Source organism: Rhododendron vialii, chromosome 12a, assembly GCF_030253575.1.
Source record: "Rhododendron vialii isolate Sample 1 chromosome 12a, ASM3025357v1".
NCBI classification, from domain to species: domain Eukaryota; kingdom Viridiplantae; phylum Streptophyta; class Magnoliopsida; order Ericales; family Ericaceae; genus Rhododendron; species Rhododendron vialii.
Window position 1 is genome coordinate 5863744 of NC_080568.1, and position 16745 is coordinate 5880488.

Here is a 16745-nt window from a genome sequence, read left to right on the forward strand (position 1 = left end):
AAAAGTTGTATGCGAAGTTTAAGAAATGTGAGTTTTGGTTGGACAATGTGTCATTTCTTGGGCATGTGATTGGAAAGGAGGGTGTATCTGTCGATAGTAAAAAGGTGGAAGCTATTGTTGATTGGCCACGTCCGACATCGGTAACTGAAATACGTAGTTTCTTGGGTCTTGCTGGGTATTACAGGCGGTTTGTGGAAGGGTTTTCTCGCATTGCCCTGCCACTTACCAATCTTACTCGGAAAGGGGTGAAGTATGAGTGGACGGATAGTTGTGAACGAAGTTTTCAAGAACTTAAGAAGAGATTGACTACAGCACCTGTTCTTGCATTGCCGACAGATGGTGGTAACTTTGTCATTTATAGTGATGCGTCTCTCCAAGGCTTGGGTTGTGTACTTATGCAAAATGATAGAGTGATAGCTTATGCCTCTCGTCAACTGAAGGTACATGAGAGAAATTATCCGACGCATGATTTGGAGTTGGCAGCAGTTGTGTTTGCACTTAAGATATGGAGACATTATTTATATGGGGTGACTTGTGAAATTTACACTGATCATAAGAGTTTGAAGTATATTTTCACTCAAAAAGAACTTAATTTGAGGCAAAGGCGATGGCTTGAGTTGTTGAAGGACTACGATGTTAGTATATTGTACCATCCAGGAAAAGCGAATGTAGTGGCAGATGCATTGAGTAGGAAATCATCAGGGGCTAGTTTGGCATTTTTGACAGTTCAGCCACATTTGATAGAGGACATTAGAAGATCGCAAGTAGAGGTTGTACGACATGGAGATGGTGCTATATGCAGTCAGTTGATAGTGAAACCATATTTGTTAGATAGAATTCGAGTAGCTCAACAAGATAACCCTTGGTGTAAGAAAATTTTGGAGGGCATGTTGAAGGGCGAAAGTAGAGGGTTTACCTTGGGTGAGGATGGAGTACTTAGGTTTGGGGATCGTGTTTGTGTACCGGGTGATTGTGGTTTGAGGATGGAGATTATGGCTGAGGCTCACGGTTCAGGATATAGTATTCATCCAGGTAGCACTAAGATGTATAAGGATCTACGAGAGCATTTTTGGTGGAATGGAATGAAAAAGGTCATTGCGAGGTATGTGGCGCAGTGTCTTATTTGTCAACAGGTTAAAGTAGAGCATCAGAAACCAGCAGGAAAACTTCAGCCTTTACCGTTACCCGAGTGGAAATGGGATCATATCTCTATGGATTTTGTATCTGGGTTGCCTCGTACGAGTAGTGGGCACGATGCGGTTTGGGTTATAGTTGACCGACTTACTAAGTCCGCTCATTTTATTGCTATTAACGTGACGTATAAGTTGGATCGTTTGGCTCAGTTATATGTGAAGGAGATTGTTAGACTCCATGGCGCACCTGTATCGATTGTGTCAGACCGTGATCCCCGTTTTGTGTCTAAGTTTTGGGGTGCATTGCAGGCAGCGATGGGTACTCGGTTACTTTTTAGCTCTGCCTACCACCCACAAACTGATGGTCAGAGTGAGAGAACTATTCAAACTTTGGAAGATTTATTGAGAGCATGTAGCTTAGAATGGAAAAGAAATTGGGATGATCAATTACCGTTGATGGAATTTGCGTACAATAACAGTTACCATTCGAGTTTGGGAGTAGCTCCTTATGAGGCTTTGTACGGACGAAAGTGTAGATCCCCTATTTGTTGGTACGAGATTGGAGAAAGGCGAATTTTAGGACCAGACTTGGTGGAGGATGCGACCCAAAAGATTGCCACTATTCGGGAAAGACTTGTAACATCTCAGAGTAGACAGAAAAGTTATGCGGATAATCGTAGAAGGGACTTGGAGTTTGCAATTGGAGATATGGTGTTTCTTAAGGTGTCCCCATGGAAAGGAGTTATTCGGTTTGGTAAAAAGGGAAAGTTGAGCCCTCGTTATATTGGGCCATTTGAGGTTTTGGAAAGGATTGGAGAGGTGGCTTATCGTTTGGCATTGCCGTCTAATTTGGCTAAGGTTCATAACGTTTTTCATGTGTCGATGTTGAGAAGGTATGTGCATAGTCCGTCCCATGTTATTGATTATGAGCCACTTCATGTTCGGGATGATTTAACCTATGATGAGCAACCCGTTGAGATTCTTGATACAAAGGAGAAAGTGCTTCGCAACAAAATAATTTTATTGGTTAAAGTATTGTGGCGCAATCACGCAATTGAAGAAGCCACTTGGGAGCGTGATGAGGAGATGCGCGAGAAGTATCCGCATTTGTATGAATGAGGTTAGTATGCAATTTCGAGGACGAAATTTATTTTAAGGAGGGAAGGATGTTACGACCTAGAATTTTATTTAATTTATTAACTATTTTGGCCATTATTTAATTGGGTATTATGGTTGGGTCCCGATTAATTATTTTTGTGTACAATGGGTACAATTGTTGTTATTATAACTACAAGGGTATGAGCTTAATTAACCATAGTAATTTAGTTTTACCTTAGTTAGAATTTCTGAAATTTTGTTTAACTAGATAGCTATAATTGTGGGTGTTTGTGATTAGTGGGTAGTTTTATGAAGTTATTCATTAGGAGATATTTTCACGGAGTAAGGTTTTTATTTGGAGAGAACGTGAGTCAGTGAAAGTCATTATATTGGACTAGGGTTGTTGATTTTAAGAGAGAGAAGTTGCAACAGTTGAAGTTGAGAGCAGCAATCAAGGGTTTCTAATCTGCCGCTTCACAAAGCCATCAAGTCTTTCAATTGGGCTCTAGTTTTTAATTAACTTATTGTTTGTACGATGGTGTGTACGTCGGAAACATCATGTGGTGTGGCAGTTTGTGATGATCTAAGATTGTAATAATCTGAGAAGGGATTTCGATGTTGCTCAAGGTATTGGAGAGAGTTCTTTGTTTAATAGTTTTGTTACTCAATGCGATTGTAGTTTCGGAGTAGACGGCTTTGGACTGTTATGAGTGCAAGTGCTTTATACATATTTTATTGGTAACAAAGGTGATTATTTGGAAGGGGTAATAGGTGGTTTCCTGATATTGTTCTTGGAAAAAGATCTCGTTTGGGTGTTCGTGGGTGGACCTTTGGTGGCTACTGTTAGGCTTAGGAAACTTAGGAATATTTAGGTTGTGATAATTTTATAGCAGTAGTTTTTCTAGCTTTGTATTGTCTGTATATTATGTTTAAATTACTTAGTTATTCGAATGTTTTACTTTTACAGGATAGTCCCGTTTTGCGTGATTCGAGTTTCATTACTTTTTGGACCCAGGTGAGTGGTTAAGCATGTTACGTACTTGCGAACTTCCCCGTATCCCTTAAATTATTGTTTTAGAAAATTAATGATTGAAATTGGGAACATGTATTTATTTTATTTGGGTCTTGAAATTGGCATGCGGATTGGTGAAACTATTTATTGTTTGGATAATCTTTTGGTGAGAATTTTGTGGATATTGTTGGGAACATATTTTGGAAGTCCAGGGAAATTAATCCTCTGTGTGCGGGTGACTCTGGCCATTAGGGAAGAAACCGGATTAAGCCGGTGACCCTAATGCTCAACGGTTGTTATTGACCGGATCATTCTTAGGGAAAAGTTCCACGGGCTGCCTACTCGTGGTGACCCTAAGATTCGATATTGGATCCAATTATGAGACATTTATACACTGGCATTTGGTTCTATCGATATTGGTTGTGGTTCCCCATTGTTGTTGGAGATTGGTTTGTGATTACCATTGAGATTTATTGGTAAATGATTTATGGCCAAATTTGTTCGTTTGATGCACACCTTTGTATGCCAAAATATGTTAACGTGATAATCTATTTTTAGCCAAGTTTTAGAACATTATTATTATACATGCTTTTACTACTCACTGAGCTCGTCAGCTGACGGATTTATTCCAATTTCATTTTCAGGCAAGTTGGGCAGTTAGGAGGACTCTGGCGGCATCTCGGGGATTTCATTTGTTGACCTCCTTAGGGTGTCTCATCTTTTTATTATTATTATTATTTTTTGTTTTAATAATCGCTTCCGCATTCGAAACATTTGTCAAAAAAAAAAATGGATTCTTTTTATTTTGGTTGGATCAGTGGATGTTGGTTGTTTCATGGGATGTTTGTGCCCCATGCTTTCTTTTGTTGAACTTTAATGGTTGGAGTTGTTTTTAATAAAAAAAAAGTGGATGGCTGTTTAGTAGTTCTTTGCTTTGGAATTTAATTAAATTTCTTTTTAGGCTGCATGTTCTACGAGTTTGGGTCTTGTGGTTCATGGCCGGTCACTTCTCATTTTGGGGTGTGACACTGTATGGGTTGAAGCAGGCGCCTAGGCAGTGGTATAAAAGGTTTGATACCTTTATGACAAATACGGGGTTCAGTAGATGTCATGGGGATCACTGTTGTTATTTTAAGAAGCTTGGTAAATCGCATCTCATACTTTTGTTGTATGTAGATGATATGCTTGTTGCAGGTTCAAGCATGGATGAGATTGCTAATCTCAAGGCACAGTTGTCCAGGGAGTTTGCAATGAAGGATTTGGGTTTTGCAAAGAAAATCCTTGGGATGCGAATCAGTAGGGACAGGGTGAACCGGAAGTTGAAGTTGTCACAGGAGGAATATGTTGAAAAGGTGCTCAAAAGGTTCAACATGGAAGGTGCTAAGCCTGTTAGCACACCGTTGGCAAGTCACTTCAAGCTTTCGAGGGAAAAAAGGGGGCAGTAACTGATGAAGAAAAGAACTACATGGCCAAAGTTCCATATGCCTCGGCGGTAGGCAGCTTGATGTATGCTATGGTTAGTACGAGGCTAAACATTGCTCAAGCAGTGGGAGTTGTCAGTAGGTTTATGGCAAATCCAGGCAAGGAGCATTGGGAAGCAGTCAAGTGGATTTTGCGGTATCTGAGAGGTACTTCTGATTTGGCTTTGTGTTTTGGAGGTTCTGATATTTGTTTGCAACGATATGTGGATTCGGATTTAGCAGGGGACATTGACAGCAGGAAGAGCACTACTGGGTATGTTTTTACACTGGGGAGTGCAGCAGTTGATTGGGTCTCTCGGCTATAGAAAATAGTGACTATTTCCACAACAGAGGCGGAGTATGTTGCAGCTACGGAGGCATGCAAGGAGATGGTATGGCTAAGGAGCTTCATGAAAGAGTTGGGTAAGGAACAGGACAATTGCAAATTGTTCAGCGATAGTCAGCGTACAATACATCTGGCAAAGAACGCAGCTTTTCATTCGAGGACCAAGCATAGTGACATAAAGTATCACTTTATTCGCTCTTTGTTGGAGGATGGACAGTTCACTTTGGAGAAGATTCACACAAGGGATAATCCGGCAGACATGTTTACGAAGGTGGTTACTGTAGAGAAGCTGAAGTCTTGTTCAGCTCCTGTGGGTCTCCAAGCTTGAGTGGGAGGCTGGGTGCTGGTGGTGTTAATGATAGTTGATGATTGGCTGGATGTCTAATCATGTCTTCAAGTGGGAGATTGTTGAGATGTGAAGACAATTTTAGAGTCGCAGTAAAAATGACCCGGAAAGTTTTGGGTCCCGCCCAACGCAGGTTTTAGCGTTTTTTAGGGTTTTCTAGTATTAGCTTGCTTGCACATATAAAAGCAAAGCTAGGGCTGCCTCTTTTTTGTAACTCTGACATATTTTCATCATAGTGAAACACCCCAGCACTCCGTGGACGTACGATTAAGCAATCAGCTTAAGTCGGAACCACGTAATCTCTGTGTCTTGTTCTTTTCTTACTTTATATTGTTTTCTGTTCTTGGTTTGTTCTTCGATTGTGTGCGTTTGTTTGTGGGCTTGGACGATCGAATCCCCAACATATTGGATTTTTTCTTTGTTGCCCTGGAGTTTTGTATAGGGTGTCCATGCCGCCCTTTTGCCTTCCCGTTACAAAAAGGGGGAGAAGTTAGTTGGCAGCTTATGGGGAGAAGTTATTTGCCTTGATCTTGTTACTTCATTTAGTTGCTTATGCCTTGCATATGATAGCTTTATTAATTGTTTCTATTTTCGTTGCGCTATATTATGTAGCTATCATATATTGTCTTCGAATGCTTGTTCTTGGATGAGTTACCTTTGCAGGATCTTAGTATTTATCATGGAATTTTCATTGCCTAGTGAGTTACAGTTTTTAGAAGTTTCGCAGACTTGTTAGGATTTGTTTCCATGTATTGCCTTTGTTGTTTGAATGGTTTTGTCCCGGAAAAGCCAAAGGGAGAGATTGTTCGTATTATTGGCGTTTTCCGGATTATGTCAAAACCATTGGAGTCTGTATTGTTCTTTTTTCATTTGGGTTTGGGAGGTGGTTCTTTTATTTTATCTTGTCTAGATACTCCACCCGGTGATTGCATGAAGAAATATTGAGAAGCTCTTGCCTTGAAGGATGCTCAGATTATGTTCGAAAGAGGTATATGCATTCATATGCATTTAGTGTAATATTTTCCATGCATCACTTCTAACTTTTATGCATAAACTTCAATACAGTAACCACGTTTTTTAATTCCATGGCATTAGTTTTCTTTGTTTGCATTGGTGGGTGATGGAGAAAAATTTTCTAAGGCATATAGTGTTGGCTGCCTTTGGTTTGAAACAAGAAAAATTTTCTAAGGCAAAAAGGGATCAGAACGCTGTGCTAGTGGAGCGCCCTAACAGCACTCTAGCTCTTGTATGCGCCCCAAGAGTGCTAGGGCTCTCTGGTGGCGCTATTCAAAGTGTTCTTGATTTTTGATTTAATTTTAAATGCCAGAGTTTGCGAGCACCCCAGCAGCGTGCTAGTGCCAGCTTGTGTCCTAAGAGCACCCCAACAGCGCGCGAGCGCCCGTCGTGTCTGTTTCTCATTGGCTAGTTCAGCACATATATATTCCGAATTTTCACTCTTTTAGGGTAACCCACTCTTGCATCAGCCACTTGTGGGCACGCCACCCCGGAATTTTTGTTTGTAAAATTGGGTGCGGCCCTTTTTTGTTGGAAAAGCGCGGCGAAACGCCTCGATTCAGAGTCGCCACTCGGGTTTTAGCGGTAAGAGCACCCAAGGAACCGAACTCGAAAACGTTTGCCACGTTTGTTTGAGTTTGAAAAGGCTTGTAGACTGGACCGTCGTCACCTTCGATATCTGAGGTTCGGGAGCCAGGTTACGAGAGGGGAAGGGTTTTATGGCACCCCTCTCGCCCAATCCGGAGATCGGTCTCTACTCGGGCATTTTGTAAAAGCGCTTGCAATTTTCTCTCATTTGATCATTTTTTAGCCAGTTAGGGCGGGGGAACAGTTAATGGGGGTTAAAACTTCAACAAGTTGTGATTTATGACAAAAATGCATTATGAATGGCTTGATTGCAATGCTAAAATATAGATTGAGAACAAGCACTGAGCAAACTGGACAAATTGCAGTACGCTACCCCGCAAGGGCGTGAGCAAGTTCTACCAGCATGCACTGGCCGAGCCACTGCATGTTGATATGACCTGCGCACGCCACAGGGAGACTGGCGTACTCCACTCATCTGGTTTCACAATCCTTGTTTGCAACCCTCTGGGCTCTGGAAAAGGACCAGCGCACACCCAGGACAAACCATGCAGTTAGATAAGCAGGATATATACATTTACAGACAGATGAGATGGCTTGAAGCCATGAGAATAGACAAGAAACCCCCTAAACAATGTGGGGACAGAAAGGAGGCCAAGACTGAACTAAGATGAAAAGGCCAGCCACTGGATCCTAGCTTTAACTGCCGTACGCCAGTCATGGACTGCTGTACGCACGTTAAACCCTATTCCAGTGCTTGGCTTTTGCATCATCTGGGCTCTGGAGCATGACCAGAAGGATCTCAGGGGCCTTTTAAGCAGATAAGAAGCGAGTATTAACTACTACATCTAAACAGTTCTAAATATACAGAAAGCGGTAAACTGGTTATTTAGCATGCAAGGGTGACTGACAGAAAGATAAAACGACAGAAATGGTATTCCATGATCCCCACGCCAGTAGTGCTCGTTCTGCCATGACTGGCGTACGGCATATTGTTACTGGCGTGCGCCATGTATCACCTCATACGTTTGTCGTATTTTGCCAGTTTGAGGCCAGGACTAGTATTACTTACTAGCCTGGGCCTCACTGGTTCCCCTCAGGGGCCAAAAACAGAAAGGGACGCAAAGGTGGTATACCTTTTTGTTTGAGGATTGAAGGTGGTATTGAACTTTAAATCTTGGAGATGGAGGTTTGATGGTGACTGGGTGACAGTGGGATGTATGGAAGTGGACTGTTTTCTTTTCTCTTTCAATGGAGGAAAAAGAAATGGAGAGCAAGAAGGAAGGAAGGAGAGAGCTTCTTTTTTTTTCTTAATGAGGCCAACCCCTTGCAAATGAATGCAAGGGGGGTATTTATAGGGGGGAAGACTGAGATCAGTTTAGGTGCTAAGGCCTGTTTGGCTGGCTAAGGCAAGGTTGGAGCCTCCCATGCATTAAATGCATGGGACTTGCCTTGATGGGGGGTGTAGGAGAGAGAGGGAACGTCTCTGCCGAAAGTAATCATCAAGGACGCTGTAGCCAACGTCAGGGTGGCACAAAAGTCCCGCCCAAGTTGCTGAATAAAGTTGATTTGACTGGGTTTGACTGGCGTGCGCCATTATTAACTGGCGTGTGCCAGTAAAAGATGGGCCACTGGTCGATGACTGACACGTGGCAGATGACTGGCGTACGCCTTCAGGACGCTGGCGTATGCCAATTGGGTTTTGCTGGGGCTGTTTGGCTCTGGTTTGAAGGGTTTGAAAGGGGTTTTGAGAGAGGTTCGGGACGCTCAAAGCTCAACCACACCTTTGTCCTTGAACTGTTTTTGACTAAAATCATCATTGGGGAAATAAAAGATCGACAAATAACGTTATCTGGACAGTCCAGAATGGGGTGTCTACACCACTTTAGAGAGAAAAACATTTTCACTCATATCCCTTGTGTGCTTATGCATTTAAGATGATCTAAATTGAGTATTTGATCATTCTTTGTCATCCTAGAGAAATACTCTAATATTCAATGTATTTTCTCTAGGTTGATTTGTTTTTCACAAAAAACTTCATCTCTTTTTAAATCCATACATTGTTGCCTATGACTCTACATGGCCGGATGATTCCGGAGCCGGCTTGACCCGGAGATCGAGTTGGTGAACTCGTGGTGGCTATGGAATCAAGAAGGGGCGCTATATCAAAGAGCGGAGTTAGGTGTCACAAGAGGCTTGTGTGTAATTCCTAATTTGTATTCTCTTTGTAAACCTTTTGATTTATAGTATTTTGGTAGATTAGGCCGTGGTTTTATGCTTAGGGTGAGTTTACCCTAAGTAGTTTCCACGTATATCCTTGCATTTGAGTTCTTTAGTTTTATTGCTATTGTCTTTAGTTGTTGAATTGATAGAATAGCATGATACTTGGTTAATGGATTAAAATAGGAGGTTGCATGAATTTTTAATTGATCGTCCTATTCACCCCCTCTAGAACTCTTTTAGTGCTTAGTATAATTTCACCTACGGCGAAGCTAGCAGTCACGTCCGCAAGCAAGTACGCCAAGCAAAATGGTGTGTTTATCTAAGCCTTTGACACTCGCTTTCCCAAAGGTGCAAGGAATATCAAAAGGATTTGTAGGCAGAGACTGAGGAGGATCACTCCCCGGAGATCTCAGGTTTCCCAGCGCAACTTCCATGTCACTACTACCCCCATTGTGCCAGCCCACTCTCTCTCTCTCTCTCTCTCTCTCTCTCTCTCTCTCTCTCTCGGAGCTAGCAAAACACAAACACCTAGTCAGGAAGATGCTGAAATTCTGCTGAGATCTGCACCAAATGAGTGCTTCTTTATATGTTAGTTTTGAGCAATTTCAGGTCGTTTTTAAAGTAGAATGATGTACTTAGCTTATGGGGGAAAGTGAATTGCATTGTGCCTCTATTCATGCTACTGGTGCACTCGATTTCATTAGAAGTGATGCCACTGTAGTTGCATTTTGATATTCAATCAACGTTTACTACATAAACTAATTACTCGATGCCAGCTTACAATTTAATAATCTCTCCACAATGTCAACCAAGTTAAGCAGTGAAACATAATTTAGTTTAGTGAGCGAGATATAGAAATGAATCAATAAATACCTTCACGGAGACAAAGTCCTACATAAATTAAGTCATTCCCGGAATTCACTGATCACACTGAATACAATAGAGCGGCTATTCTGGCGAACGTTCTGTGCCTACCAATTCATTGTGCGTGCTTATTCTCCGGTACTAGTGAATGTCCGTGCTTAAAGGCAATTGCACCTTGCAACCCCAAGCTAAGAACTCATTTTCGACCTCTGTTCACCTCCGAACCACCCATTCAAGTCCAAATCCACTTCACACATATCATAATAAAAGTAGGTTAAACGTAGACAACATAACTCTACATAGCCGGCCAATTTCATTGAAGGGTGTTTCATGCGAAAATTTATTCTAGACTAGCCCCAAGGATTAGCCCGATTGATTGGTGGTTTGCTCCCCACACAATTAACCATGATTTGATTCTTGGGATTAGGCACCAAGAAAGTAAGTTCTTGTGAATTTCCTAGCTCCGGCGTGGATAACATACCTTTGATGGGATCGGGAGGGGGATTATAGAAGTGCGCGTAAACTGACCCAAACATCCTGACTGTTCAACCAACAAATGCCTATCAATGGACTGAAAAGCAGAGAATAAATACCGAAAAACTGGTCACATTCATGATTTCTTTTAGTAATCTTATCGAACACTTAAGAGGCGACGAGTGAATATTGGAAATTTGGAGAACATTGTAACAATCATAAAATCCAATAAAAACCAATGGTGAGGCGACGATTGAATATTGGAAATTTGGAGACCATTGTAACAATCATAAAATCCAATAAAAAACAATGGTGAAACGTGGGAGAGAGAGAGAGAGAGAAGTTTGTGCCGGTCTCTCTCCTCTCAATTCCTCTACAACAATTTTACTTCTAGGCTTGTGGTCTATTACATAATCCTCCACTAAGTATCGGGCATTGGTGCTAACAATGACTTTTTAATCCTTAGAACTATAAAATAATCCACATTTCGTTCCTATAGGATACCCCACAAACAAACAAACTTACGTCATTGATTCTAATTTATATGCGTTCCCATTCAGCACATGTGCTGGATTATCCCAAACCCGAACATGTTGCAGACTAGGTTTGTGCCCAGTCCACAGTTCTGTGTGTGTAGATGGTACTGACTTAGATGGTATCAAGTTAAGAATGTACGCTATTGTTTCTAGTGCATGTCCCCAAAATGAAATTGGTAAATTTGAATAACTCATCATGGATCTTATCATATCCATAAGAGTCATATTCCTTCTCTCTGCTACACCATTTTGTTGTGGCATACCTGGAGCAGACAATTGGGATGTAATCCATTCAGCTGACAAATAGTCTCTAAACTCTCCCAAAAGGTATTCACCACCACGATCAGATCACAGTGTCTTGAGACATTTATCTAGACGTTTTTCCGTTTTTGCATTATTCTTGTCGAAATCTCATGAGTATTTGTATATAAACTTATCTTTGATTAAATTCAGGTTTGTTTATCTTCAATTATCTTTTTTGATTGAAGAGTGTCAATCCATTGTTTGATTGATACCTTAAAGGAAAAATCCTCTTAGTTGAGGTAAGCGAATGGATAACACAGTTGCCTGATTTAAATTAGTTGTTTTCAATCAATCTGAAAAGAATAATTTCTTTTCTGAAGTTAGTTCTTTTCTGACACACCCGCACACAAATATTTGCCATTAGATCGAGCTAATTTAGCCCAAAAACAAGCATCCGACGAAGAGCCTTTGGCCAACATGTTAAAGTAGGAATACGAACTATATATATTCAATAAGCTGCATTAATAACAATTTCCAGCAGTTTAATAGAACAACCATTTCCCCACATGAAAAAAGTAAAAAGAAATTGAAGATCGCACATCGTTTATATATTACAATACAATACAATATAATACTGATTACAAGTCTATTTATTGCCCTTAACCAAGTGCCTCAGGGGCATTATTTAGCGCATCTGCATAACTGAAGATGCGTAATTTGGACACCAGAGTCTACGACCGTATCAAGGTCGGAACGAAAATGCAATTATTACAAATATTGAAAGATAAATACTTAAGTGATCGAACTCCTACGGCATGTGAATAAGAGTTACTCCTGCTGAAGAAACCGACCGCGCCTTCCCAACAGTCAAACAATATTGAAGAAAAGTATGTGCCAATTAGATTCCCTGTGAAAAGAAAAATAATATGCCAATTAATTAGTTGCCAATATAGTGGTGACACGTCACATGATATTCAAAATTCGGTCACCAGAGATGGTCACCAACACATTAGTGAATTAGTTGAGGTACGATATTGAGTAGAAATCAGGATCCTCTACCATGAGATCTCCTTATGAGAATAATAGTACTCACGTGTCTATTTTTAATAATTCAAGTTGTTTGTTTTTGCATGCGAAAAAATAAGCTTGATTAGAATATTGATTTACTAATTGGAAAAGAGAAAAATAGAGGGGATAGAAGGTGATCGACCTTGTGTTGTGTTGGGTTGGCGCATAATCTGACTTTTCACTTTGGGTGCTTGGGTGCTACAAGCACACCAATTGCAGTAAGGAAGGTTCCAACACGTCCATGGAATCCAGCGAAGTCCCCACCTTCTATTGGAATGGACACAGAAGAAGTACCCATTCTCAAACCAACAGGCCCATATTTGTTCCCCACATTTGTTTCAAAACCGAGAGAGACGATTCTCACTTCTCCACAGTACTCTTCGTATGTCAAATTTATGGACGAGATTTGCTCTACTGAACTGTCAATGGAGAACTAAACAAGTGCAATTATAAATTAGGACTTTGTTTGTGAAGATAAAAAAATAAAAATAAAAATAAAAATCATGTGAAATTATATATTGTAGTATTTGGCTATACATTTCACTTTTGCCTATTTGTCTTTTCAATAACGAATTCTTTTTTCTTTTTTAAGAAAAAAATGCTTCGAAAATAAATGAAAGTGCACAAGTCCAGACAAAGATATATATGTCCGTAATAATCCGACGTGTGTGGGATTCACGTTCATCAGACGGGTTCGAGATATATCCCTGTTCAGATCTAAGAATGAGCTATAGAGTGTCATACCGTTTTAAGCGTATGGCCACCGCTACCGCCAATTTTCACAGAGCGTCCAACTTTACCGCCGATTTTACTTTGGAATATAATTGAATCGATAGCGTTTGCATATTGAAAACTTATGAGCATTATAGGCCCATCGGCCTTGTAAGCCCAATATGCACCCTCTTTCCCTCCCCCTATCCCTGAAGATATGCATCCAACATTTACCTGCACATTCACACAATCTATCTGTTACATAAAGATTCGGAAGGGTAGGAAGATAGTCGGAAATTGTTGTTTACCATTGGACTCTCCTGGTGCGTGTTCGAATAAATTCAATCGCATTAGGAGTCTGAAGGGTATGTTGGATAGGATATGCCCACAACGTTGGCGGCTTCTTTTTTTCTTTTTTCTTTTTTCAACTCAATAATTGTTCAGGATTTCAAATCTATATTATAAAAAGCTAGGCATACTAAAGCAACTCTTTCGCTGTCTAATCACTTTTAATCCAAATGCATTATTTGTCCACCAAAAAAGAGAGGTTAATTTGATCTCCATAAAAGTAAATAGTCATAATTGAAATGTATCTTGGGGAATTTGACTGCCCGCTTCTATTTAAAACAGATGAGAACGCTATGGATGGATAAGTTTGGCTACAAACCTGTGTCACTTCCATCACTTTGATCCTCTCCCTCAACTCTTTATTTTGTGCTTCTGCCTTTTCCATTTTCGTTTGAACTACATCCTCCCTCTCTTTCAACTCTTTATTTTTAGTCTTTAGCTCTTCCTCCATTTCCTGTAAGTCAATCACATTATTCTATTTTAATAATTAATTGCCCTTTGTTTTTGTAAGTCCAAATGCATTAATTAGCCACACAAAAAAAGGGGATTGGAAAATCTTTTAATACAAGGCACCCTGTAGGATGCACACGAGCCATCAATCTTAACAATGAATTGTTGAGATTTGATTTTTAATTATAACCGGTAAGGAAAATTTTATTACCGGCCATAATTGATTTTTAATGTGGACCGTTGATTGATGAGATCGACGGCTGGTGTGCTGCCCTACACGTGCTCTACACGGGGTGCACTACAGCACCCCAGATCCCAAAAAAAGAGGATACTTTGATCTCGGTATGAGCCCGATTGAATCATATTTGTCTACATAAAAGTAATTACTAGTCTAAATTGAAATGTATCTTGATAAAATTGTCTGCCTATTTCTCTTTAAAACAGATGAGCAATGCTATGGATAGATAAGTTCAGTTGCAAGCCTATGCCAATTCCATCACTTTGATCCTCACCCTTAGCTTTTTATTCTGTGCTTCCGCCTTTTCCATCTTTGTTTGAAATACATCTGCTGTCTCCTTCAAGTCTTTATTTTTAGTCTTCAGCTCTTCGATTTTATTCTTCAGCTCTTCCTCTATCTTCCGTAAGTCAACCACCTGATTCTAATTTAAAAATTCAAGCCCTTCTTTTTTGTAAGTCCTAATGCACTAATTATCCACAGAAAAAGAAAGAGGTTAATTTGATCTCCCTAAAAGTAAAAGGTCAAAAATTGAAATGTATCTTGAGGAATTTGTCTGCCTGCTTCTATTTAAAATACATCACGAGCAATGTTATGGACAAATAAGTCTGGCTACAAACCTGTGTCACTTCTATCACTTTGACCCTCTCTTTTAGCTCTTTAATTTGTGCTTCCACCTCTTTCATCTTCGTTTGAAATACATCCTCCCTCTCCTTCAACTCTTTATTCGTAGTCTTCAGCTCTTCCTCCATCTTCTGTAAGCCAAAAAACTGATTCTATTTTAATTATTCAAGCCCTTTGTTTTTTTAAGTCCAAATGCATTATTAATTACTCACCAAAATTTTAAAAAAAAAGGTTAATTTGATCTCGGTTTGAGCCCGATTGAATAATATTTGTCTCCAAAAAAGTAAATGGTCCAAATTGGAATGTATCTTCAGGAAATTTTCCGCTTGCTTCTATTTGAAACAAATAAGCAATGCTATGGACAGATAATTTCTGCTACAAATATGTGTCCAAATCTTAGCAAAGAATACATGTACGTAATAATTTAATTTGAACAAATATATGATTTGCTGAGATGACTACCAACGTATTAAACTCTATTTCAGGCGACTTTTATGAATCAAAAAATTCCTTATCGAGAATCTTAAAAGTGAAAATTCGGATAATCAAAACGAAAACCTTACGGACTCCGTTCTCCTACGTAACGAACATATGGGAGACAAAATGAGCATGAGAAATTTGATTTAATAATTGGATATGAGAAAAATAGAGGGGATAGAAGGTGACCTGGAATTTGGGTGCCACAAATATACCAATTGCATCAAGTACGCTTCCACCACGTCCGTGGAAACCAATGATGACTCCACCTTCTATTGGAATGGACATAGGAAGGCCCGCTCCCTTACCAAAGGGCCCAATGGTTCTTAGATTTGTATTAAAACCGAGAGATGAGAGTACCACATTTCTACCGTAGTCTTTGCATGTCTCTCTCCTCTTTTCTTTTTTGTTTTCAAACACATCTCAACAATTTTCTCCTTGGTTCGGTTAAAGAGGTCATATATCCACACCGGGACTAGAATATTTATAATAAACTACTTTCTTGCGGATTTATCTCAAAAATCAAATAATAATTAATTGTGCGAGAAGCAAATCCACAAATTAAACCCACGTTGAGAGTTTGGATATTGTGGGAAAATAACGTCTATAGACGTATTTTGATAATTAATACCCGTTGAGGATATTTTTAGCACTAACAAATGTTCTCAACATGTCTTTGGCAGGTATTAATTATCAAAACACGTCCTGAGCCGTCATTTTCCCGGATATTATTGTGTGTGTATTTAAAGGGTCTATTATGCCTCTCTCTAGTCAGCAATTGCCAAGGTGAGTTAATATGTAAAATTACCCTCTTACCCTCATCAAAACCCATAAATTAAGCAGACTAACCTGTGTTGGTTCATATGATATGGGGAAGGGTTTTGCTAGGGACAAAGAAAATAGGCAAAGAAAAGACGCTTAAAGTGTACATAAACGGGTCAGATTTACTACACAGTGAATCTGAGCCATTTATGTACACTAGTACTTTAACGGTCTTTTTTTTGCCCATTTTCTTTGCACTTAGTATTTCTCATTAGGAATAGAAGAAATTGATTGATTGGCTGTCAAGTTGTTTGGGTTGAATTAATTAGAATTGCAATGGCTTTAGCCTTGTCAGAATTGTTAGGCAATATCGATCGAAAGGGGGTGTCCTGTAGTAGAGAATCGTGCACTACTAGGTTGTAGTGTGACATTCGGATCGTGCATCTTAATAATCAATGGCCCGAATTTCATTTCGATTTGGATGTTGTATTGCTACGTACCCTTTACCCATTATAGATGTGTATATATTGTAGGGAAAAAATTTCAGTGCCAAGTGGGTACCACGTGGTGCCCGCTTGCGCATCTGAGCCGTCCATTACATGTTTGAACAACTCAGATTTGGAGAGAGAAAAGAAGAGAAATTGTTGGGGTGAGAGGAGAGAGAGTGTTTTAATCTGAGCCGTCCAAAAATGTATTGGACGACTCAGATGCGTCGAGCGGGTACCACGTATAGGCA

General features: G+C 39.9%; 2 protein-coding genes across 2 annotated transcripts in view; both read right to left on the bottom strand.

The window, feature by feature from the left end:
• Positions 1–16745, bottom strand: part of LOC131310257 (uncharacterized) — a 235973-nt gene that overhangs the window by 79766 nt on the left and 139462 nt on the right. The window lies entirely within an intron of this gene.
• Positions 11923–15096, bottom strand: LOC131310266 (mannose/glucose-specific lectin-like). The gene is made up of 5 exons (XM_058337187.1): positions 14776–15096; positions 13781–13915; positions 13147–13347; positions 12545–12835; positions 11923–12241 (listed from the first exon to the last, which is right to left on the bottom strand). The coding sequence occupies exons 1-4, from the start codon at positions 14896–14898 to the stop codon at positions 12581–12583; spliced, it is 714 nt and encodes a 237-aa protein (XP_058193170.1). The 5' UTR covers positions 14899–15096; the 3' UTR covers positions 11923–12241; positions 12545–12580.

What these genes read in the sequence shown, in the direction of transcription:
- LOC131310266 (XM_058337187.1), bottom strand. Translation starts at nt 14,898, where the DNA reads ATGGAGGAAGAGCTGAAGACTACGAATAAAGAGTTGAAGGAGAGGGAG. An exon ending in AAGTGATGGAAGTGACACAG is followed by an intron (nt 13,348 to 13,780) that starts GTTTGTAGCCAA and finishes GTGAATGTGCAG; the next exon opens with GTAAATGTTGGATGCATATC. An exon ending in GTGGCCATACGCTTAAAACG is followed by an intron (nt 12,836 to 13,146) that starts GTATGACACTCT and finishes GCACTTGTTTAG; the next exon opens with TTCTCCATTGACAGTTCAGT.